General features: G+C 37.8%; 1 protein-coding gene across 3 annotated transcripts in view; it reads left to right on the top strand.

Annotated features, from left to right (window-relative positions):
* LOC107803641 (uncharacterized) overlaps positions 1 to 22,687 on the top strand; it is a 33,287-nt gene extending 10,600 nt beyond the window's left edge. The window contains exons 2-5 of one of the 3 annotated variants that reach the window (XM_016627405.2): positions 11,759 to 12,058; positions 18,913 to 19,188; positions 20,327 to 20,506; positions 21,939 to 22,687. In XM_016627405.2, coding sequence (XP_016482891.1) covers positions 18,946 to 19,188; positions 20,327 to 20,506; positions 21,939 to 22,571 — 1,056 coding nt within the window. In that variant the 5' untranslated portion in view covers positions 11,759 to 12,058; positions 18,913 to 18,945 and the 3' untranslated portion in view covers positions 22,572 to 22,687. The remainder of the gene's footprint in view (positions 1 to 11,758; positions 12,059 to 18,912; positions 19,189 to 20,326; positions 20,507 to 21,938) is intronic. The other 2 variants (XM_016627406.2, XM_016627404.2) reach the window with 2 other exon arrangements.
* Positions 22,688 to 27,094: the final 4,407 nt, after the last annotated feature.

The following is a 27,094-nucleotide window of genomic DNA, read 5'->3' as shown; positions in this document are numbered from 1 at the left end:
CCATGAACAGAAGATATAATAATATGTCACATGGGGAATCAAGAACACAGAGAACCCTAGTATTTCTATGAATAGAGTCGTTTATAAAAATCGTGTGTTTGCTCGTTTCTTCTGTATAACTTGGATCATGCCAAAAACAAATAAGGGTGACCTTAACATACCTGGAGTAGGAAAACTCCGTATAATATTCTTGGCGAAGATTGCACTGTACTCTTTTGTAATCGCAAAATTTTGATGGGATTACGTTTCTGTTACTTGAGGTATTTTGAACAAAATGAAACTCTCAGGAAGTATTTTGATGGAATTATTTTGAACTAAATGAAGTTCTGTTTCTTATTTTGGACAAAATGAAGTTCTGTTTCTTTGAAGTATTTTGGTGGAATTATTTTTGTGAATTAGGAAGAATGGAACACGTCTCTTGCTTAAGCGTGTTTAACGTTTTTGGCTTTTTTTGTCCAAATGGAAGGGACAAGATGTGATATTAAAACTTACTTGGATATTCTAATTGTCCAAATTAAGTCATTCCTTAATTTGCTGCCTTCTACCATGTTACTTTTCTTGGGGGCTTAATCTTATCTCATTTTTTTAATAATTAACTAGGTAATGTCTTGTTAGCCAATAATTAACCAATTATTCGCATAATTAAAAATTGTTTCAAATTACTAAAAAATACTACTTATTTTTAATGTACTTTATACATTATATTACCATGGTCATATGGTACCTTGCATGGTACTAGTTCATAATTATCGGGTATTATCGCTCGACCTGTATTTTATCCCAAATTGGTCACGTTCAATGAAACTTGTTTTCTTTAATTCGTGTACCCTTTATCCTTCATGACACTTACTTATTGCTTATTATAAATAGAGTAAATACGTTAACCTCAAGATAATCTTATCCCCGAGTCTACACCGATCAACTGAAGATGAAACTTTTAATGTATGAAAATGCAAGATGTAACATTCTTCCCCCTTAGAAACATTCGTCCTCGAATGTTCAACTCCCCGGGATCTATATAACTTTGGTAGGGTCGCCTTTTCAACAACGCTATTACCCACTCTTCCTGTAGAAACTCAATAATTTAACGTCATATAGGGCCATAACCATCAATAACGATAATGTCCTCACACGACCAACGACAATAACCAACACAAGAATTTATACACGTACCTTATTGTTGTGATGTCCTAATCGGACCCTTCTCCAGAGGAGTAAATAAGTAGGGATATCTATACTTCATGTCTTCCTCGGCCTCCCAAGTCATTCCTTCCACATTGTTGTTTCTCCAAAGTATTTTCACGAAGGCTACCTCCTTATTCCGTAGCTTACGGATTTGTCGGTCTAGAACGGCAACCAGAATTTCCTCGTATGATAAGTCCTCTGTAATTTGTATATCATCAGTGGGCACAACTCGAGTAGGATCGCCAATGCACTTCCGTAACAGGGATACGTGAAAAATTGAATGGACAGACTCCAATTCTGAGGGCAATTCTAACTTATAAGCTACTTAGTCACTCTTCGAATGATCCTATAAGGCCCAATATATCGTGGGCTAAGTTTTCCTTTCTTGCCAAACCTCATCACACCCTTCATAGGTGACACCTTTAAGAATACCCAGTCATTAACCCCGAACTCCAAATTTTGTCGCTGCACGTCAGAATATGACTTCTGACGACTCTGAGCTGTCACCAGTCGATCCCGGATAAGCTTTACTTTTTATTAGCTTGCTGAACCAGGTCTGGCCTATGTAATCCAGATTCTCCAACATCAAACCACCCTATAAGCGACCTACACTTCCATCCGTAAAGAGATTCGTATGGAGCCATCTGAATACTCGAATGGTAGATATTATTATATGTGAACTCAATAAGCGGTAGATTATCATCCCAGCTACCTTTGAAGTCCATTACACAAGCCCGTAACATATCCTCCAGTGTCTGAATAGTACGCTCAACCTATCCTTCTGTCTGGGGATGAAATGTTGTACTAAGACTTACTTGAGTCCCCAATCCTTTTTGGAAGGACCTCTAGAAGTTAGCTGTAAATTGAGCTCCTCTATCCAAGATAATAGAAACAGGGACATAATGAAGTCGTACTATCTCCTTAATATAAAGCCTTGCATAATCCTCTACGGAATATGTAGTCCTAACGGGCAAAAATGAGCTGACTTTGTAAGCCTATAAACAATCGCCCATATCAAATCGAACATATGTTGGGTACGAGGTAAGCATACGATGAAATCCATATTGATTACTTCCCATTTCCAAGTCGGAATCACCATAGCCTGCAATAACCTACCAGGTTTCGGATGCTTAATATTAACCTGCTGACAGTTAGGACACTGAGAAACAAACTCCGCTATATCCTTTTTCATTCCGTCCCACTAATATGCTTCCCTGATATCATGATACATCTTTGTTGCTCCTGGACGGTTAGAATAACGAGAATAGTGAGTTTCTCCCATAACCTGCCGATGCAGCCCTGCAACATTAGGCACACATAATCGCCCTCGATATTTGAGGACCACATCTTCTGTAATTTCAAATGGTGTCTTCTTCTTCTAAAGGGTGGTATCCCTATAATGAACTAATACAGGATCCTCGTATTGGCGTTTCTTTACTTCGGTTACTAAAGGGGATGTTGTCGTATACTGAATAGTAATTCCAATATCACCTGAGTCCAGAAACTGAACTCCGAGATTAGCTAGCTGATGAACCTCGTGGGTTATTCCCCTCTTTTCTAGCTATAAATATGATAGGCTACCCATAGATCTACGGCTAAAGGCGCTGGCTACTATGTTCACCTTCCCCGGATGGTATAAAATATCAACGTCATAGTATTTAAGTAGCTCCAACCATCTCCTTTGATGTAGATTCAATTCCTTTTTCTTGAAGATGTACTGGAGGCTCTTATGATCCATATAGATATCAACATGAATGCTATACAAGTAGTGCCTCCACATCTTTAGTGCATGAATCACTACGGACTAACTCTAAATCGTGGGTCGGGTAATTCTTCTCGTGCTTTCTTAGTTGTCTAGAAGCATAAGCTACAACTTTACCATGCTGCATCAGCACACAATCCAATCCAACGTCTGAAGTGTCACAATAGATAACATAACCATTGGTCCCTTCTGGGAGCGTTAGAACCGGTGTTGAAGTTAATCTATCCTTCAATGCCTGGGAACTTCGTTCGCAAGCATCGGCCCACTAAAACTTGACTCCCTCCTAAGTTAACTTATATAGGTATTCTGACCTTTCACAATTCATGAAATTTCCCTCTTCGAAGGCCCAAACTTCATCCTTTATTTATCACAACTACGCCCTTACTCCACTACCAGGGCAGCATTTCATCTATTCCAAATGTTACTAGTCTTAGACTCTTTTGAGTTCATTCAGGCTACACTGAGCCTTCTATAACTTAGAGAAACCATCAGCTCTCTTATGAGATTAACCCCAAGGACTTATACATTCTCGTCACCTTTCACTCATCTTTTCTTATCTTTCTCGTGCCTTCCTAAAACCTTGTCGCTCTACCATACTTTAGCTTGCGACCTACACACATTTATTTATACTTATTTGCAACCTTTCTTCAACTTACTTGCACCATAGGTTTCCTTATGTTATTCTGGAACATCAAGCGAGACACCACATACCACTTTGGTCAAAGGTGCTACAAGAGAAGAAAATTCAATTACAAGTTTCATGTAATAACCTGCCAAACGGAGAAGCTACGAACCTCTGTCGGTGTTGTGGGTCTAGGCCAAGTCTTCACTACCTCAATCTTTTGTATATCCATCTGGATGCCTTCACCCGAAATGATATGCCAAAGGAAAGTTATAGAGTTCAACTAGAATTCACATTTAGAGAATTTTGCATACAACTTCCCTTTTTTTGTAGAACTCTGAGCACCGTACGCAAGTGATCTGCATGCTCAACCTCTGAACGAGAATATACCAATATATATCGTCGATAAATACAATTATGAATAGATTTAAAAAGGTCATGAATACACGATTCATCAAATCCATGAACATTGCTGGGGCATTAGTCAGATCGAACGATATAATACGAAACTCAAAGTGCCTGTATCTGGTCCTAAATGCTGTCTTTGGAATATCTTTATCCTTAACTCTTACTTGATGGTACCCGGACCTCAAGTCTATCTTTGAAAAACACTTGGCACCTTGTAACTGATAAAATAAATCATCAATCCTCGGTAGCGGGTACTTATTCTAGATCGTCACCTTATTCAATTGTCTGTAATCAATACACATCCGTAAGGAACCATCTTCCTTCCTCACAAATGACACAAATGCTCCCCACGGGGATGTACTAGTTCTGATAAAGCCTTCTTCAAGTAAGTCCCTTAGTTGTTCCTTTAACTCTTTCAGCTCTGCGGGGCCATTCTATAGGGAGGAATAGATATTGGATGAGTATCTGGTAGTAGGTCAATAGCAAACTCAATTTCTCGCTCTGGCGGAAGACCCGAAAGTTCATCGAAAAAAACATCGTGAATCTCACTAACCACTGGGATGGGCTTAATGGTTGGTGACTCTACTTCCATATCCTGAACACGAACTAAGTGATAAATACAACCCTTACTGCTCATCTTCCTTGCCTTGAGATAGGAAATAAATCTACGTCTCGGCGATGCCGTATTACCTTTCCACTCCAAAATAGGCTCCCCTGAAAATTGAAATCAGACTATCTTTGATCTACACTTGATGTTAGCATAACATAAGGCCAACCAATCCATACCCATTATAATATCAAGTTCTACCCAACCGAACACCACGTACCTTATTCTTGTTTATTATCAAATCTATCTCGGGCCATTTCGGGCCACATCCATATATATAGGTAACAATATTAAAACATAACTTGCATAACTAACTTAGAAAAAGGTTTATATACATAGGGGTCGACCAGGTCGTAGACATGTCATACCCAAAACTATATACAAGATACTATTTGCAAAACCTCTAAGTAAACATAACCATAGTATATATACAAGTAGGGACAGAGCTCTCTCCTTCCTTATAAAACAACCTAACACGTGTCGAACCGTGAATTGTTAATATTCCTAGAAGAATTGGAGCTTACCAACCAAAAGCTGACACCTGGAGGAAGTCTAGAGTAGAGGGTCCTTGCCTCATCCTATATGAGAGCCTCGATCGGACACATTTCGAAGTGGAATCTTCATGTCCTTATCAGTTACCTTCCTCCTCTTGGCCCAACTACTATCTTCTTCCTCTGCGTATCCCATAACATACACCGACGAACCTTAATTGATGGACTCCCAAGACTGTGGACTATCTGGAACCTCAGAAGAGCTGGTGTCTGCAAATACCTTGACATATTTTTGAGCCTGAGGGAATCCCAGCTGTGCCAATCTATGCACTACTCCCCTCATACCCTGATCAACAGGCTGTGATAATGAAACTAAGGGCCTTGGTGAGGTCGAAACTTCCCTCACCCCATCTGCTGTCGGAGTGGTCGAAACAGCTCGAACGGATGACTCATATGGATCCTATGATGGATCCTCCTCAATAGAACCCATGATCTCCGATGGGTCTGAATCCATAGTGTAACTTATATCTTTTTCTAACACTTTCGTAGCATTCTGACCCGTACTAGCGGATTGCACCTATCATCTAGTAGTAACAGGCATCGCTAAAAATGTAAATAAGGTAAAGATTATGAGGGGATACTCATGACTCAGTTCTATCGCACAATCTGGATTAGAAAGAAAAGTAACCATCCTAAATATCTGGTAGCCTCCTGTCTATAAGTGTGGTGCACAACACACCCATAAACAAGACTCTACTACATACGGTCTATAGACAACCCTAGGACAGAACTGCTCTGATACCACTTTTGTCACAACCCAAACCAATGGGTTGTGAAGGGTGCCCGAGTCCTACCTGTCAAACACCCCTAAGCATGCATCTCAGATATAAACCTGAATAACATCTGCTGAATTACAGGAATAATATACATGAAGGAAACCTGCCCAAAAGGCATATGTACATGTACGTGCAACATACGTAGGGCGAGACGATAAGGCTGTTATACACAACTCAGACATCTAATAGAAATATAACTGTACAAAGACGGGACTGAGCCACATCATACCCATATATATACAAACATATCGTACCAAAATCAAAAGCAGCTCCGGATCAAGTGGAGCACGCTAACTCTCGTTGATCAAGGATCCTAAGAAGGGGGACCGTCAGCTTGCCTACCTGCACCTGCGGGCATGAAACGCAGGCCCCGTGAAATAGGGCGTCAATACGAAAAATGTACTGAGTATGTAAGACATGAAAATCAGTACGTAAATGACATAGATAAAACATGGAATAAAGAAATCCATCTGTAAATCTGAATAACTTTGTAAATTCCAAAATATTTATAATGTCATGCACGTGCATATAAATGTCATGTCATGTATAGGTATGTGTGTACATAATATCATCAAGCCACTGAGGGCATCCCATCATATCGTCTCGGCCACTGTGGGCGACATCATCAACATATACCAACTGATCAGGTGGTGGTACGTATATAACGCAATAACCTTTTCCATATCCCATACACATATATATACATATATATACGCGTATATAACGTCGTCTGGTCATGGGTCAATGCACATGTATAAATGAATGAAATGCATGAAAAATATATAATAATTTCAATATTCCTTTCGGATAAACTTTTTCAATTGTATATTATTCTGAGACCCATGAACAGAAGATATAATAATATGTCACATAGAGAATCAAGAACACAGAGATCCCTAGTATTTCTATGAATAGAGTCATTTATGAAAATCGCGCGTTTGCTCGTTTCTTCTGTATAACTTGGATCATGCCAAAAAGAAAGAAGGGATGGCCTTAACATACCTGTCACGCCCTAAACCTGGGGAGGCGTGGCTGGCACCCGGTGCTGTAGTGGCCCAAGCGAACTACTCTGTAATTCATTCATTCTTTTTTATAACTATCATTGGTCAACATAGCCACAACTCGTAATGTATAACTATAAGTGGGAAAACGTTGTATTAATGAATCATTTTTCGTAAAACATGAATACATATGGGTCGTCAAGGCCTCTGACATACTGTACAAAATGAACCTCTGTCTACAAAGTCTCTAAAATTATTTGACATCAAATGGGACAGGGTACCGGCCTGCCCATAAGTCTGTAGCAAAACTCTGACACGATGACTCATAGACTCGGCTGCACTCCGAATGAGGTGGAGTCTTACCGATGCTTCGCCGAATGCCAATCTCGTCTACTGTGAGGGCTCGTCAAATTGATTATCTATACCTGCAGGCATGAATGTAGCGTCCCCAACAAAAGAACGTCAGTACGAATAATGTACCGAATATGTAAGGCAATATATTGAAAGCTAAAACTGAACTGATAATATAATAACTGCAGGTAGCTGGAAGTCAAAGATAATCTGATGGTATGCTTACTTGCTGATACTGACTCAATTCTCTCAATATAATAAGTAAAATAGTTGTCCGACCCTATAAGGCTCGGTAAATATATATATAGCTATATAACTGCTCTGCCGTAGTAGGCTCGCTCATAGGCGCTCGGCTATACTAGGCTCTGTATCTCGACCAACTGGGCTCGCTCATAGGCGCTCAGCCACAGTAGGTTCGGTATATAACTTACCATCTAATCAGAGGTTGCCCAATAGGGGCCTGCCCGTCGATTATAGCTCGATGGTAATAAAAATACTATAATACTGTATATAGTAGGCTCGATGGGATATAGATTTTTTTTTATGCTTCGTTATCAAACGCGTGTAATTATGAGATCATGCCAAAATAAAATAAAGGCTTAGCCTTAACATACCCGACAAGTACACTTCTTATATCTTCATCTGGATCACCAAGTTTTTCAAGAACCACCTAAGTAGTAATTATAGTGTGTAGGATGATAAATTTTGCTTTTATAGAAGCATCTGAAGGACTAATGCAACAAGACATCTCAATTTCGGTTCTCTATCTGACGCCACATCCAGAGCCGAGAATAGAAAATCTTGGACAACATCCACACATCTAAATACTTCATATGGAAAATATAATACCTTCTCATTCTCACATGTGCCAGCAACTTTTCCACATAATTCATGTATCAACTGCAGTGCTTCTATTTTAACTACTAGAGGAGAAGTGACATGAAGAGCTCTTGTAAGAAGGATACCATACATTTCCAGATGTTGTAGAACTAGCCCAGAAGTTCATTCCTCTCATTCTCAGCCTTTTTGAGTTCATAAAATTAGATCAAGTTTGATCAATATGATTATTAATATGATCATTATCTACTATGATATCAAAATCATCCATTTCATCTGAAATGAATTTGATAAGGGGTGGAAGTACTTTATTAGAATTATCCCTAATTGAATTAGTCACTTCACTAGTTTCCATGGCTATACTGTTGGATCTCCTATGTGTTCCGCTGATTCAATGAAGACAATTATGGAGTTGAAAATGGACCCTCAAGCAGCTAAAGTACTGAGATTGCCAGAAAGGCGTGAATTTTTCTTTTAAGGGGATAAATGACAATGAAAGATGAGGTCGACTATTAAAAAAAAAACATTAAGAGTCATCACTTATAACATATATTGTTGCCACGTAATTCCCTTGTGGGGGTGTTTTAATCTTTATCTAGTTATCTTTAATTAGTTAGGTAATATCCCATTATTCAATAATTAACCAATAATCCACGTAATTAAGAATTATCTCAAATTACTTAACATACTACTCATTTTTAATATACTTTACCTGCTATCATGATCATGTGGTACCATATAAAATAAATACATATACTATTATTTTATTAAAATATCCATGTAAAAATACATATATTTCATCAACTTATAATTTTTCCAATCTCATATAAAGAGTAAAAATTCCCGTATGCTTAATTCTTAAAATGGTAAAAAAAAAACCTTATTTTTGTGTGAGAAAATAATTACTATCTTTACAATAAAGAAAAGACAAAATTACTCTTATTGTCAGTTGGCCCAACATTCTAACAAAATTGGGCCTATATTTTCTCTTCTTACCCGGTATGGCCCAGTTTATACATAAGTTGAAAAATTATTTTCATCGATTAGCCACATTACTGTCCCCACTCTTTTTCTAGATGCAGAGGAATTTTTTCCATTCCCAAATTAGTTTTCTCTTTCAGATTTTCTCCTCACCCCTCTTTCTTCGAGTTCTTCTTTAGATTTTCTTGCTCCGTTTCATCTGTATCTTCCTCTTCCACAAAATAATAATGTTGAACAATCCACACCAGATCTATCTTTTGTAGTCTTTTTCTTTTCGATTCAATGCTCGCCAAAGCCGATTCCAACTTTGACACTAGAGGATCCTTTTATTCCCGTTCGAAGAAAAAAAAAATATTGAGTGATTATTTCTTTTGATTCTTGTCTTGTATTCTAAGTTATGAAATCTCCTTTTTTTGGTAATTTTCCTTCTTCTTCTTCTTCTTCTTCTTCTTCTTCTTCTTCTTCTTCTTCTTCTCCTCATTTTTAATGACTTCCGAAGGGAGGAAGAATGATGTATATGTTGTATATAACTATATATACTTTGTATAATCATGTATAACCGTGTATACTTATGTGTATTCTCATAATTATACAGAATTATACATGATTATACACAAGTATACAAGATTATACATATTATACATATTATACAACATAGATATATTTGTGTATAATTAACGTATGACTATATATAACAATGTATATAAGGTGTTTAATAATGTAAATTTTTATTTTTTCCAGTGAAATAAGAATTTCCCTTACAAAACTTTGAATTTTGCAAAAAAAAAAAATATAGACTTTAAGGATGAATATATTTTTTACTTCAACTTCCTAATATTGTGAATTTTAGGAAATTCTATAAAGAGGGAAGTAAAAAATAAATAAGAATGAAAATGGAAAAAAGGAAAAGATAAGAATGAAAGAAAAAAGCAGAATCTGATTTAGGCGTGATTATGGGTGTAGTTGACGAAGTTCGACGAAATTTGCGACTTGTTTTCATAAAATTGATAATGTTTGTGGGCTACTGGATGAAAACTGTATTTGTGGGTTAGGCGGGTGAAAAGTACTTTCTCCAAGTGTATTTTCATGTAAATTTCCCTAAAGAAAATATCATAAACTTCCTCATATTATATGTATAATTTAAAATATATTCAAAAGTAGTAATATTAATAACTATATAAAATTATATTTTTTTCAAATTTTTTTTTTCTACAAGAAATGTTCCACTCAAAATAAATACCATATCAAAATGTATCTAACAGTATCAAGGTTGTTAATATTACGGGATGTAACAATACCTGGAGTAGGAAAACTCCGTATAATATTCTTGGCGAAGATTGTACCGTACTCTTTTGTAATCGCAAAATTTTGATGGGATTACGCTTCTGGTACTTGAGGTATTTTGAACAAAATGAAGCTCTTATGAAGTATTTTGAACCAAATGAAGTTCTGTTTCTTTGAAGTATTTTGGTGGAATTATTTTGGACGAAATGAAGTTCTGTTTTTTTGAAGTATTTTGGTGGAATTATTTTGGTGAATTAGGAAGAATGGAACACGTCTCTTGCTTAAGAGTGTTTAACGTTTTTGGCTTCTTTTTTGTTCAAATGGAAGGGACAAGATGTGATATTAAAGCTTACTTGGATATTCTAATTGTCCAAATTAAGTCATTCCTTAATTTGCTGCCTTCTGCCACGTTACCTTTTTTGGGGGTTTAATCTTATCTTATTTTTTTAATAATTAACTAGATAATGTTTCGTTAGCCGATAATTAACTAATTATCCATATAATTAAAAATTATCTCAAATTACTTAAAATACTACTTATTTTTAATATACTTTATACATTATATTACCGTGGTCATATGGTACCTTGCATGGTACTAGTTCATAATTATCGTGTATTATCGCTCGACCCGTATTTTATCCCAAATTTGTCACTTTCAATGAAACTTGTTTTCTTTAATTCATGTACCCTTTATCCTTCATGACACTTACTTATTGCTTATTATAAATAGCGTAAATACGTTAACCTCAAGATAATCTCATCTCCGAGTCTACGTCGATCAACTGAAGACGAAACTTCTAGCGTATGAAAACGCGAGATGTAACAGCCTAAGTCCAAAATCAGAATATGAAGCTATTGGAATCATCAAAAACCATTTCAGAGTCGTCTACACAAAAGTCAAACTTCCCTCAACTCTTACAACTTAAGCTTCCAACCTTGGGACTAAATGTCCCAATCCACACCAGAACCTCCCCGAAATCAATCCAACCATCCCGACTAGTCACTTAATCATAAATGAACATAAAAGAGGTAATAAATAAGAGAACGAGGCTACAATACACAAAACGCCTGACCGAATCGTTATAAATTTTCTTATAAATTACAAGAATTGAAGCGTTTCATATCAAAGTTATTTTTCTCTATAATAGTTATTGTTCATGGCTCTGTCAAGGCACTCGTGACGAATAGATCGAATACATTTAAGCTCAAAAATATAATTCAAAATTAAGTTTTTATGCTCTTGAATCAAAATAAAGTCAAGCTCAACAAAATAGTTTAAATTCCTATGGAAAAGAATGGAGATTAGATTTTAAAATTAAAATCAAATAGTATTATATTTGTTTTCTCAATCTTCTAATCTTATATATTTTCTTAACGCAAAATTTGTTGTTAGAATGTGAGTAGTAGCATGAATTCAAAATCTGAGGTGCAACGTAACACCTCTGACCAGTCTTGGAGGAGGTGATATCAGTTTGTAAAGATGGCGGCGCTCTTTTCCATTATCCATTAAAGAATTGAAGACCTTTTTTTAAGATAACGTGTCAGTCTCTGCGGGATGGACGTGTCGACACCCCACTTCTTCCTTGCTTCTTACATTTTTGGCTGCGACCCCACTCTGGAAAAAGATCTTTGCTCAGACACTTCCGTCTTCCAGCTTCCGCATTCTGCTTCCAAAATCCCCATCACTCACAAAGTAAACTCTCTCTCTCTTATTGCTTTCTTCTTTTGCCTTTTTTTTTTATTACTTTTGAACTCTGCTAAACTTCAAATTAATTATGTGCTTCTTAATTTCCTTGCTACATTCAGTGATGTGTGTGTATTTATTTATCCGTGTTTCTATTTTTTGGTCTCGGGTGGTGAGTGGGAGGGTCTTGGACCTCTTGGTTTGAAGGCTTGATAATTTGACCGTCTTAAGTGTGTCTTCCTTTCCGGTTTATCTTGAGAACTAGAAAGAACTGCATTGTCATTCACTCTTTTTCCCTTATTTTTGAAAGATTTTGTGCGGAGCGTGGATTTAAGGCTTTTCTAGTTTGGTGTGATACGTGGAAAATGTTCCTATAATAGGACAAGTTATGAGTTCCAGCTTTTACGCACTTTCAATGTAAAAGTTTTTACACCAGGTTAAGTTCCATAAACAGTCCATAATAAGTGGGAACAATAATCTGGCAGGTAACTTGCTACGACATGTTTCAATACACTGTTAGTGTAAAAATTCTTCATTGTTAGTGCATATAAGTTAAGTCCTACAAGTTATTTATAGCAATTGCCAACCTGTATAAAAGTTATGGCATCTTAGTTTGTCATTATATATGGCTGAAATTTAAGTCAATATATTGAAATACCAAAAGATTAAGCATACCTTGTTTCTGATATACATTTGAAGCCATTTGGGATGTCCCATAATGTTTTTGTCAAAAAACAAAAAAAAATCTTTAAAACTGAGTCAGTCACCATGGTGCTATTGAAAACAGAGAATTTTGAATACGGACCTATGTCAAGCCAACAGTTAATGTTGGGTTGGGGACCTCTCTTTTATCATAAGTATCACCGTTCATCCCTTTTTAGGCTTCGGAAAAGAGTCTCTTCAGAATATAAGGGACTTAGTACTAGATTTAGATTCATCATGTATACAGTTATGTCATTAATTAGGAAATTTTCATTAGTTGCCCATCCTGCAACTTATAGTGTTAGTAAATCATTGCTCCATCATACCAAAAATTTGATATTAAAAAAAGTATCGTTAAGATTAATTTCAATTTTTGCACTAATTAAGATAATTAATGATAGTGTAATTTACTTCCTAACTTGCATCTGACGAATATAAGGGGAAAAAACAAAGTTACATCTTATAGTGTAGTTGGAGAGGTGGACTGGAACAATGACGATGACTTTAAAGTTAAGAAATTGAAATTCTCTGTCAGTCTCAAGGAGCTTAGTCATAACTCATATCAAAGAAGCTTCCATTATTTGATCGAAGACATATCTTGTTGCGGAAGCCAAATGTATATAGTGTGAATAAGTCACAACTACTATACCAAAAATTATGACAGCTACCAAATAATAAATAAGATAATAAAGCAATAATAAAGGGAACACCAGAATTTACGAGGTTCGGCTAATTTTGCCTACTCCTCGGACACAACCAAATATTTTATTCCACTCCAAAAATACAAGTGAAATAATACTAAAGAGAGAAGATACAAATGCCTTAAACAGATGAGAAGGCAAATGAGAGGTGTGTTTCAATCCTAAACATTAGGCCTTCTTTTATAGGGGAAAAATCCCCCCAAACTTAACTCCCAACCAATGTGGGACTTTGGCATTTTGCCAAACTTCAACAAATCTCCACCTTGGCAAAATTCCACATTTTCAATTCTCTCTCAATAACAAATTTTGGTTGTGTCTTCATCTTCAATCTTCAGTGTTCAACAATGTTGATCAAATCCAAACAATGTTGAAACTTGACCGCAGTCACCACCTTTGTCAGCATATCAGCAGGATTCTCTGTAGTATGAATTTTCTTCACCGTGACTCCACCTTCTTCTATGATTTCTCGTACGAAATGATACCGAACATCAATGTGCTTCGTCCTTGCATGATAAACTTGGTTCTTCGCTAATTGAATAGGACTTTGACTATCACAAAAAATTGTGATACCTTTTTGTTCAACACCAAGCTCCTTTAGCAATCCTTGAAGCCAAATTGCCTCTTTCACAGCATCTGTAATAGCCATGTACTCTGCCTCTGTTGTAGACAAAGCAACTGTTGACTGCAAAGTAGACTTCCAACTAACTGGTGCCTTTGCAAAAGTAAACACATAACCAGTAGTTGATCTTCGTTTGTCCATATCACCCGCAAAATCTGAGTCACAATATCCAACTACAGACTGATTGTCTTCCTGCTCAAAAACTAACCCGACATCTACAGTATTATGAATATACCGTAGAATCCACTTCACAGCTTGCCAATGCTCCTTCCCTGGATTGTGCATATATCTGCTAATAACTCCAACAGCTTGTGAAATGTCAGGCCTTGTGCAAACCATTGCATACATCAAGCTACCAACAACATTTGCGTATGGTACCTTTGACATATACTCTCGTTCAGCTTCATCCATTGGCGACATAGTAGTACTTAGCTTAAAATGGGAAGCAAGTGGAGTACTAACTGGCTTAGTCTTGTCATCTATGCCAAAACGTTGAAGTACTCTCTTCAAATATTCCTTTTGAGATAAACAGAGTTTCTTTGAACGTCTATCTCTAATTATCTCCATGCCAAGAATTTTCTTTGCCTCACCCAAATCCTTCATCTCGAACTCCTTCTTCAGTTGAATCTTCAACTTATCAATTTCTTCCAAATTCTTGGAAGCTATCAACATATCATCAACATATAGGAGAAGATATACAAAGGAACCATCTTTAAGCTTGTGCAAATACACACAATGATCGTATTTGCTTCTCTTGTACCCTTGCCGCAACATAAACTCGTCAAATCGCTTGTACCATTGTCTAGAAGATTGTTTCAATCCGTACAACGATTTTTCAAGTTTGCACACCATATTTTCTTTTCCAGCAACTTTGAATCCTTCTGGCTGAGTCATGTAGATTTCCTCCTCCAAGTTTCCATGTAAAAACGCAGTTTTTACATCCATCTGAACTAGTTCCAAATCCAATTGTGCTACCAAAGCCAACATAATTCTAATGGAGGAATGTTTTACAACTGGAGAAAACACTTCATTGTAATCAATTCCCTCCTTTTGAGCATATCCTTTGGCCACCAATCTTGCTTTGTAGCGAACATCTAATTGGTTAGGAAATCCTTCTTTCTTTGCAAATACCCATTTGCACCCAATTGCTTTCTTTCCCTTCGGGAGATTGGCCAATCTCCATGTATGATTCTGATGAAGGGACTGTATTTCATCATTCATGGAAATCCTCCACTTATCTTCTTCTGAACTTTGGACAGCGTCTTTATAAGTAGTAGGAACATCATCAGCTACAATTGAGGTTGCACAAGCAACCGTCTCTATGAGACGAACAGGTTTCGTTATTGTTCTTTTTGGCCTGCTGGTTGCTATTGATTCAAGTTGTTGTTGAGATTCCTGAGTTGGAATCTCCTCTACTGGCTCTCCTTCCAGAGGGTAATCTTCATTTGTTTCCTCCTCTGCTTCTTGTGTAGGAAAAATAAATTTTCCCTCAAACTCCACCTGCTTAGAAGCACCTTCATTTTGTTTGGTATCTTCTGTTACCTTATTTACCATAGCAAATTCATCAAAGGTAACATCTCTGCTGAATATTACTTTCTTTGTCATAGGGCACCATAAGCGATATCCTTTGACTCCAGAAGTAATTCCCATAAAAATAGCCTTCTTTGCCCTTGGATCCAATTTTGACTCTGTCACATGATAATATGCAGTTGAGCCAAACACGTGCAAAGAGTTATAATCTACAGCAGGTTTTCCGTACCATTTTTCAAATGGTGTTTTGCCATCAATAGCAGCAGATGGTAGACGATTAATGAGGTGACATGCATATGTAATTGCCTCAGCCCAAAATTCTTTGCCCAAGCCAGCATTGGACAACATACACCGTACCTTCTCCAGCAAGGTCCGGTTCATACGTTCTGCCACTCCATTCTGTTGTGGTGTATGTCTAACAGTGAAGTGTCGGACGATGCCATCATTTTCACAGACCTTATTGAAATGATCATTTTTGTATTCACCTCCATTGTCTGTGCGAATGCACTTGATCCTCCTGCCTGTTTGATTCTCCACCATCGTCTTCCATTTGAGAAAAATTCCCAGCACTTCATCTTTGTTTTTCATTGTATACACCCACACTCTTCGAGAAAAATCATCAACAAAGGTTACAAAATAGTGCTTCCCACCCAATGAAGGTGTTTTGGAAGGACCCCAAACATCAGAGTGTACATAATCCAAAATGCCTTTAGTATTATGGATCGCTGTACCAAATTTAACCCTTATCTGTTTCCCTTTGACACAATGCTCACAAAACTCCAAGTTGCAAGCCTTTACTCCTTTTAACAATCCTTGATCTGATAGAGTTTTCAAGGATTTTCCTCCAGCATGTCCCAAGCGCATGTGCCATAGCTTGGTTGCTTCTGCCTCTTTGTCGTCACTGGATGTTACTGTCGCTGTCCCAATAACTGTACTGCCACGATAGCGGTACATATTATTATTCTTCCGATTAGCCTTCATTACCACTAGTGCACCGGAGCATACTCTCATCACTCCATTTTCTGCAATGATTTTGAACCCTTTTGATTCTAGGGCTCCCACAGAGATGGGATTCTTCTTCAAATCCGGTACATATCGAACATCTATCAATGTTCTGATCATTCCATCATGGTTCCTTAATCGTATTGAACCAATGCCATATGAGGTAAGAGGGCTGTTATCCGCTGTGTGGACGACTCCATATTCTCCTTCTTGAAATTCCACGAACCAGTCCCTGTTGGGACACATATGATAGCTACAAGCCGAGTCCATCAACCATATGTCTGAAGATGTTGATGACTCTGTTGTAACTAATGAGAAGTCTGAATCATCACAATCAGCTACATTTGAATCCATAATGGCCTTTCCATTGTTATGTTTGGCCTTATTCTTCAACTTCGGACAGTCTTTCTTCCAGTGCCCTTTTTCTCGACAAAAGGCACATTCATCTTTGCTGGGTCTGGATCTTGACTTGGATCTTCCCTTCTTTGTCCTCGTTTGATTTTGAGGACGACCCCTCACAAATAGTGTTTCTCCTTCTCCGCCCTTCTGTTTTTCTCGCTTTCTTTGTTCATAGCTGTACAAAGCCGAACAAACTTCTCTGAGAGAAACTTCGTCATTTCCATGGAGTAGAGTAGTTTCAAGGTGCTCGTACTCATCAGGAAGTGACGCCAACAACATCAAGGCCAAGTCACCATCATCATAAGTTGTATCCATATTTTGCAAATCTGTAACCAACTTATTGAAACTGGTGATATGTTCATTCATCGTGGTACCAGGAACATAGGTGAAGTGAAACAGTCTCTTCTTCATGTACAATTTATTTTGACTGTTTTTCGTCAAAAATTTATCCTCCAGTGCTTTCCATAATTTACTTGCAGAAGTTTCCTTTGTGTATGGATATTTCTGCTCTCTAGCAAGGTAGGATCGAATGGTATCGCAAGCAACACGATTGATAATTCTCCAATCTTCTTCTCCAATAACATCTGGTTTCTTTTCTTCAATGGCCAGATCTAGCCCTTGTTGAAAAAGGACATCTAGAACCTCGCCTTGCCACATCCCAAAATGTCCGGACCCGTCAAATATTTCGACCGCAAATTTCGCATTTGACACAATTCTTGTCATAAGCGAAGATGTCAATGATGACGTATTGTTGACACTTGATGTAGATTCTTCTTGTTTATTGTCTCCCATCTTTGACACAAATATTATTTAATAGCTGACGACACAAATCAAGATTATTTCCTTTCTGGTGTGGAAGATCAGACTAAGCTGCAACCACAGAGCATACTCAGACAGAACCTTGACTCAGTTACCAAGATAAATCTTTTCTGATGTGGAAGATCAGACTATGCTGCAACCACAGAGCATACTTAGACAGTATCTTGGCTCTGATACCAATTGTTGCGGAAGCCAAATGTATATAGTGTGAATAAGTCACAACTACTATACCAAAAATTATGACAGCTACCAAATAATAAATAAGACAATAAAGCAATAATAAAGGGAACACCAGAATTTACGAGGTTCGGCTAATTTTGCCTACTCCTCGGACACAACCAAATATTTTATTCCACTCCAAAAATACAAGTGAAATAATACTAAAGAGAGAAGATACAAATGCCTTAAACAGATGAGAATGCAAATGAGAGGTGTGTTTCAATCCTAAACATTAGGCCTTCTTTTATAGGGGAAAAATCCCCCCCAAACTTAACTCCCAACCAATGTGGGACTTTGGCATTTTGCCAAACTTCAACATATCTGATATCGTTTGTAAATTTGCGCTGAATTTACTCAACTTGGAAAGATGATGCTGGCTGGTGCTGGTGTAAATAGGTTGACGTTCGAATGCCATTCAGGATGTTTTCCTTCACGTATTTTTGTTAAATGTTTAGCAGATATATATTCCAAGCCTTTTTAGTGCTGAATATTACTTCTGATTCACCCGGTCTCAAGTTAGCTGGTAAACCTTGGTTTCACTGATTTTACTACACTGGACATTTTCAGAGATGACTGAACCGATTGGGTAGTGGCAAGTCTGCAACTGTTTTATTTCCTCTTGCATTATAACTAAGGACAAATGCCTTCTAGTTTTGTTGCTCCCAAGTTTGAGGAAACGGTTTTCCCAATATTTATGGTATATTTTTCTAGGTTGTGGTTCAGTGTTATTGCCTTAAACTGGTTTTCCTTATAGCGAGAAAGTTCTAAATATTGTCAAATATATCTGGTGCACTCTTATTGAAGGCTGTAATTTGTTCAGTCTGTGAATTTACATCTCTACTAGGATTTTGAGGACTTGAACGTTTATGCAGATGGCGTATATTTGACTAATTTGGGAAGTATAGATGGCACTGTTTCTTGAATTGGTCAACACTGTTATGATCGTGCTGATCAAGCCTTTGTCACTGCTCAAATTCACTTGCTTCTTTGGTGTGAGAACGATATGTATTGTTATCCAAACCTGGACAGAGCTGCTGAGAGCTGCTATGGGTTTTCATGCCAGCTTACTCTGGAGACTGATAATTTGGGCTATTGCTATTCTGTCCCTGCCAATACGAAGTTTAACTGCTCTACAGAGGGAAAGGATGGTCAGTTACATTTTGCAAGAATTTCTTGTGTTTCCTTTTAACATTTTAGTTTTTGAGATGTTGCTGAAACATGTTTTTTTTCCCCCATTTTGTATGTTATCTTTATCCTGCTGCTTCGGGTATTTATTCTTCCTCAGATTCTGGTCCGCCTCTTGTTAGTAAAAGACGCATAACAAATATACGTATGGATCAGATGTGTGTGTGTATATATATATATACCCAGTTACTCTTGTTCCCTTGTTAATTGTTTTTGATTGGAGACCCTCAGTGTTTCTCCTCAGGGGGCTTCTAGTGGAGACCTGAAGGTTCTTTTTTTCTTTTTTTTTTTTTAATTGTTCTGAATTTCATAGTTTTTAAAGGATGCTTTTATAATTTAAAAATAGCGTTCTGAAATTTGATGCTTGAATTTCAATGTCAAAATCATTTATAAGGTCCACTTGATAATGCTGTCATTAATTTTTCTTCCTCGGTATCAAAGCTTCTAAATGGAGAGATCTGCAAGCTGGAATTGTGTTAGCAGAAGAAATCTGAAGGAAGAGGAATAGGGATGTTGACAAGATGCTTTAGCTAGACCTTTTGTGGAGGGGACCCATAACCTTTTCTACCATAGAGGATCGGTTCTGCTTTTCCGTCTTATCCAACTTTTACTTTATAGCTTGCACGTAGTCCTGCATATTCTCTGTAGATTTCACAGGCAGCTCTAATTTCACCTGCTGTCTTCATGGAATGATTTCTCAAGTGAGAGAGTTATGTTTAAGTACTTTAGTATCATTACAGCACTTCCTGTCCTATTCCCCATTGAACAAAACTTTAGTGCCACATTAACTTTGAAATTCTCTGCCGTGTTAGTAGTTGAAAGCTACTAGATTCTTTCCTATAAAAATCTGTTCCACTCAAATTGGCAGGTTCTTCATTCAGACCTTGGCAGTAAAAACTTTTAGTTTATTAGGATATTACGGGATGCAAGAATTCACCTATAATGGCTGTCTTACCATACTCTCCTTATATCTAGCTTTTCCTTTTGGTTTAGTGTCACATATATCTTGTTACTGATATGTGTTAAATGTATACTCTTCATGTTGAGGAGTTATGGTATGACTTGATTTTCTCAACTGACGTGAGTAGAATACATGTGCAGCTGGAAATGCATCTTCAGCAAATGCAGACAGAGATAGAGAACCTAGTATGGGAACGGAAGGAACTTAAGAAGAGACTGCAGGTAGCCATTAAAGATAAAAAGATAATGCAGGTCATGTTAGCAGAACTTGAGGATGAACATGATGAGGCGATACTCAAAATTGAGCAACTGGAGGGCCAGGTTGATATATTTATTCCAGTTTTCTTTGTCAATTGGAGGGCCAGGTTAATATTTTATCAAGTGTTAACATTCTGATTTAACTTAGGAAGGAGAGGAGCTGAATAGACAAAGAGTTTACATAAACACCACTTCCCTCTATGAATTAGAGCTTCGTTTGGAATCTGTGTGTTTCAGGGCATTGGATGAATAATGGATGTTTAGAAATATAGGGACCAAGAATGAGAACAACGAGCCATGTGATTAATGTGACCATTCAGCATCCTGCAAATGGGTGTTGGGTCGATAGTTAATTTAGAGGACAAAGGCGAAAGGAAGGATAATACTCTATGAATAGGCAGTTCTTTGTGTTTTGCACCCTTGATGTATACACCTTTTTCTGATTTGCACCTTATCCTCTTATGTTTTACGACATACCCAGCCTATTTATTTCTTTACAAAACCATAAAAGATTGTTTTGATTTAAAAAGGGCCTTCCATATCTAGACTTCTAGGGCAAGTAAGAGCGCAAAATAGGATGCGGAATATTAGAAGAAACTTTCAGACTCATCGATCGGCTACCTTGTGCATTTATTACAAAATACTATCAGCAATATATTCAAAAAACTAGAACCTAACCAAAAGCCACAACTACATGCTTCAACGACTCATATTTCCCTTCTTGTTCTTGCTTTTTCACTTCACATCGTATTGCGTCTGAAAAGTCCTAAATAGCATTTTACTTGATTATTCTTCACCAAACCTTCCTGTTTGCGTAGCTGTGTCCTTGACGTTGATTTCTCATCCATTTCTTATGAATTTCATTATACCAAATTAACCTAGAAAAATTACGTATCAACTAATGAATGGGGTATTTAAATCTTACAGCTATTCAATTGCCCTTGGAAGTGTTTAGGACCCCAACCCAAGTTGACTAAAGTTAATAGTAAGGGAAGTCAATAAAGGCAGGGACGCAGCTTTAACTGCTCATCTACCACTATTTGCTGATTTTCCTCGTGCATTTGATCGAAAGCATGATAGTGCAGCTTTTAATTACACTATTAAACTTTTAATGTATTGTCAGCACTCACAAGTTACTTCTTTCTGTTAATTATTGAATCAATGCAACTGAGCTTGGGGTAGCTGCTGGATGTCCATCCCATTAATGTGGATGAGTTGGGATTCGTTCCTTAAGTGCTGTTTACCCTGCAATTCTTTGGGTGATGGGTGGATGTCACACTTTTGGTTTTGAATGACCTTTTTATGTTCAGATCTTTATTTCTTGCTACTTGAGAAATGTTGGACTTATTAAGAGAGACATTGAGGTAGATTGATCACTGAAAATTTGTAGCTTCGAAATCTGTTGTAATGGTCCTCTGAGTTCCAATTTTTCGTCTGCTCTTGATGATGCAACTTTTGAGACAGGAAAGACTGAATTTTGTATTTGATGTGATAGCTTCAGGATCTGAAGGCGCAAAATGAACGGTTGAAAGAAAGTCATGGTAAAGCACTTTGGGACCACAGAGACCGTGTTTATATAGGCAATGGCCAAATATTGCATGGCGACGGAATTCCATCTTGGAGATCAAGTGGCATCGAGAGTATGACCATTGACCACGAAAGAATGCAAGAGGATGTTCTGGAAGATAAAAGCAAAAGTGAAACTACATTAAACCATGATTTTATGGGAGCTAGATCCTGTCGATATGTCAAGCCATGTATTCCAACCACCTCCGACGATGTTGCCACAAGTAATGTGTTACAACAACGAAGGGAGCTAGCCTTTACACAGACCCTTTTTAGTGCAATACTGTCACTTTTAGTTGGAACGATCGTATGGAAAGATGAAGATGCATGCATGCCTCTTGTCCTCGCGCTATTTACTGTCGTTGGCATGTCCTTATGGAGTGTTGTCCAGTTTTTCTCAACCATCAAGAACAGACCCGCATCTGATGCAGTTGCTCTCTTGAGTTTTAACTGGTTTTTACTTGGAACGCTAACATATCCCACGTTACCAAGGATCACTCCTGTATTTGCACCAGCTTTATGGAGCCTCTCTGACAGGGCTGTGGAGTTGCTTGGTTTCTAATCCTAAGCATACACTACATTGCTATATTCCCTTTTCTGGAACTCAGTGTGCGTTGTTCTTGCAGCTTGTACAGTATACGTTTACATTTATCTATCTTCTTTCTTTGGGCTGTGTTATGATGAGGAGTTTGGTTTTTGCTTAAACAGTTGTACAATATCTGTCTTGGCAAGCATAAATTGTTGCGGAAGCCAAATGTATATAGTGTGAATAAGTCACAACTACTATACCAAAAATTATGACAGCCACCAAATAATTTTTAAGACAATAAAGCAACAATAAAGGGAACACCAGAATTTACGAGGTTCGGCTAATTTTGCCTACTCCTCGGACACAACCAATATTTTATTCCACTCCAAAAATACAAGTGAAATAATACTAAAGAGAGAAGATACAAATACCTTAAACAGATGAGAAGTCAAATGAGAGGTGTGTTTAAATCCTAAACATTAGGCCTTCTTTTATAGGGGGAAAATCCCCCCAAAATTCAAGAGCCCACCGATGTGGGACAAATTTGCCAAACTTCAACAAATCTCCACCTTGGCAAAATTCCACATCTTCAATTTTCTCTCAATAACAAATTTTGATTGTGTCTTCATCTTTAATCTTCAGTTTTCAACAATGTTGATCAAATCCAAACAATGTTGAAACTTGACCGCAGTCACCACCTTTGTCAGCATATCAGCAGGATTCTCTGTAGTAGGAATTTTCTTCATCGTGACTCCACCTTCTTCTATGATTTCTCGTACGAAATGATACCGAACATCAATGTGCTTCGTCCTTGCATGATACACTTGGTTCTTCGCTAATTGAATAGCACTTTGACTATCACAAAAAATTGTGATACCTTTTTGTTCAACACCAAGCTCCTTTAGCAATCCTTGAAGCCAAATTGCCTCTTTCACAGCCTCTGTAATAGCCATGTACTCTGCCTCTGTTGTAGACAAAGCAACTGTTGACTACAAAGTAGACTTCCAACTAACTGGTGCCTTTGCAAAAGTAAACACATAATCAGTAGTTGATCTTCGTTTGTCCAGATCACCCGCAAAATCTGAGTCACAATATCCAACGACAGACTGATTGTCTTCCTGCTCAAAAACTAACCCGACATCTACAGTATTATGAATATACCGTAGAATCCACTTCACAGCTTGTCAATGCTCCTTCCCTGGATTGTGCATATATCTGCTAATAACTCCAACAGCTTGTGAAATGTCAGGCCTTGTGCAAACCATTGCATACATCAAGCTACCAACAACATTTGCGTATGGTACCTTTGACATATACTTTCGTTCAGCTTCATCCATTGGCGACATAGTAGTACTTAGCTTAAAATGGGAAGCAAGTGGAGTACTAACTGGCTTAGTCTTGTCATCTATGCCAAAACGTTGAAGTACTCTCTTCAAATATTCCTTTTGAGATAAACAGAGTTTCTTTGAACGTCTATCTCTAATTATCTCCATGCCAAGAAGTTTCTTTGCCTCACCCAAATCCTTCATCTCGAACTCCTTCTTCAGTTGAATCTTCAACTTATCAATTTCTTCCAAATTCTTGGAAGCTATCAACATATCATCAACATATAGGAGAAGATATACAAAGGAACCATCTTTAAGCTTGTGCAAATACACACAATGATCGTATTTGCTTCTCTTGTACCCTTGCTGCAACATAAACTCGTCAAATCGCTTGTACCATTGACTAGAAGATTGTTTCAATCCGTACAACGATTTTTCAAGTTTGCACGCCATATTTTCTTTTCCAGCAACTTTGAATCCTTCTGGCTGAGTCATGTAGATTTCCTCCTCCAAGTTTCCATGTAAAAACGCAGTTTTTACATCCATCTGAACTAGTTCCAAATCCAATTGTGCTACCAAAGCCAACATAATTCTAATAGAGGAATGTTTTACAACTGGAGAAAACACTTCATTGTAATCAATTCCCTCCTTTTGAGCATATCCTTTGGCCACCAATCTTGCTTTGTAGCGAACATCTACTTGGTTAGGAAATCCTTCCTTCTTTGCAAATACCCATTTGCACCCAATTGCTTTCTTTCCCTTCGGGAGATTGGCCAATCTCCATGTATGATTCTGATGAAGGGACTGTATTTCATCATTCATGGCAACCCTCCACTTATCTTCTTCTGAACTTTGGACAACGTCTTTATAAGTGGTAGGAACATTATCAGCTATAATTGAGGTTGCACAAGCAACCGTCTCTATGAGACGAACAGGTTTCGTTATTGTTCTTTTTGGCCTGCTGGTTGCTATTGATTCAAGTTGTTGTTGAGGTTCCTGAGTTGGAATCTCCTCTACTGGCTCTCCTTCCAGAGGGTAATCTTCATTTGTTTCCTCCTCTGCTTCTTGTGTAGGAAAAATAAATTTTCCCTCAAACTCCACCTGCTTAGAAGCACCTTTATTTTGTTTGGTATCTTCTGTTACCTTATTTACCATAGATTCATCAAAGGTAACATCCCTGCTGAATATTACTTTCTTTGTCATAGGACACCATAAGCGATATCCTTTGACTCCAGAAGTAATTCCCATAAAAATAGCCTTCTTTGCCCTTGGATCTAATTTTGACTCCGTCACATGATAATATGCAGTTGAGCCAAACACGTGCAAAGAGTTATAATCTACAACAGGTTTTCCATACCATTTTTCAAATGGTGTCTTGCCATCAATAGCAGCAGATGGTAAGCGATTAATGAGGTGGCATGCATATGTAATTGCCTCAGCCCAAAATTCTTTGCCCAAGCCAGCATTGGACAACATACACCGTACCTTCTCCAGCAAGGTCCGGTTCATACGTTCTGCCACTCCATTCTGTTGTGGTGTATGTCTAACAGTGAAGTGTCGGACGATGCCATCATTTTCACATACCTTATTGAAATGATCATTTTTGTATTCACCTCCATTGTCTGTGCGAATACACTTGATCCTCCTGCCTGTCTGATTCTCTACCATCGTCTTCCATTTGAGAAAAATTCCCAACACTTCATCTTTGCTCTTCATTGTATACACCCATACTCTTCGGGAAAAATCATCAACAAAGGTTACAAAATAGTGCTTCCCACCTAATGAAGGTGTTTTGGAAGGACCCCAAACATCAGAGTGTACATAATCCAAAATGCCTTTAGTATTATGGATCGCTGTACCAAATTTAACCCTTGTCTGTTTCCCTTTGACACAATGCTCACAAAACTCCAAGTTGCAAGCCTTTACTCCTTTTAACAATCCTTGATCTGATAGAGTTTTCAAGGATTTTCCTCCAGCATGTCCCAAGCGCATGTGCCATAGCTTGGTTGCTTCTGCCTCTTTGTCGTCACTGGATGTCACTGTCGTTGTCCCAATAACTGTACTGCCACGATAGCGGTACATATTATTATTCTTCCGATTAGCCTTCATTACCACTAGTGCACCGGAGCATACTCTCATCACTCCATTTTCTGCAATGATTTTGAACCCTTTTGATTCCAGGGCTCCCACAGAGATGAGATTCTTCTTCAAATCCGGTACATATCGAACATCTGTTAATGTTCTGATCATTCCATCATGGTTCCTTAATCGTATTGAACCAATGCCATATGAGGTAAGAGGGTTGTTATCCGCTGTGTGGATGACTCCATATTCTCCTTCTTGAAATTCCACAAACCAGTCCCTGTTGGGACACATATGATGGCTACAAGCCGAGTCCATCAACCATATGTCTGATGATGTTAATGACTCTGTTGTAACTAATGAGAAGTCTGAATCATCACAATCAGCTACATTTGAATCCATAATGGCCTTTCCATTGTTATGTTTGGCCTTATTCTTCAACTTTGGACAGTCTTTCTTCTAGTGCCCTTTTTCTCGACAAAAGGCACATTCATCTTTGCTGGGTCTGGATCTTGACTTGGATCTTCCCTTCTTTGTCCTCGTTTGACTTTGAGGACGACCCCTCACAAATAGTGCTTCTTCTTCTCCGCCCTTCTGTTTTTCTCGCTTTCTTTGTTCATAGCTGTACAAAGCCGAACAAACTTCTCTGAGAGAAACTTCGTCATTTCCATGGAGTAGAGTAGTTTCAAGGTGCTCGTACTCATCAGGAAGTGACGCCAACAACATCAAGGCCAAGTCACCATCATCATAAGTTGTATCCATATTTTGCAAATCTGTGACCAACTTATTGAAACTGGTGATATGTTCATTCATCGTGGTACCAGGAACATAGGTGAAGTGAAACAATCTCTTCTTCATGTACAATTTATTTTGACTGTTTTTCTTCAAAAATTTATCCTCCAGTGCTTTCCATAATCTACTTGCAGAAGTTTCCTTTGTGTATGGATATTTCTGCTCTCTAGCAAGGTAGGATCGAATGGTACCGCAAGCAACACGGTTGAGAATCTTCCAATCTTCTTCTCCAATAACATCTGGTTTCTTTTCTTCAATGACCAGATCTAGCCCTTGTTGAAAAAGGACATCTAGAACCTCGCCTTGCCACATCCCAAAATGTCCGGACCCGTCAAAAATTTCTACCGCAAATTTCGC

Source organism: Nicotiana tabacum, chromosome 1, assembly GCF_000715075.1.
Source record: "Nicotiana tabacum cultivar K326 chromosome 1, ASM71507v2, whole genome shotgun sequence".
In the NCBI taxonomy this organism is placed as follows: Eukaryota; Viridiplantae; Streptophyta; class Magnoliopsida; order Solanales; family Solanaceae; genus Nicotiana; species Nicotiana tabacum.
The sequence above is the reverse complement of the archived record's forward strand: the minus strand, read 5'-3'. Positions and strand labels throughout refer to the sequence as shown.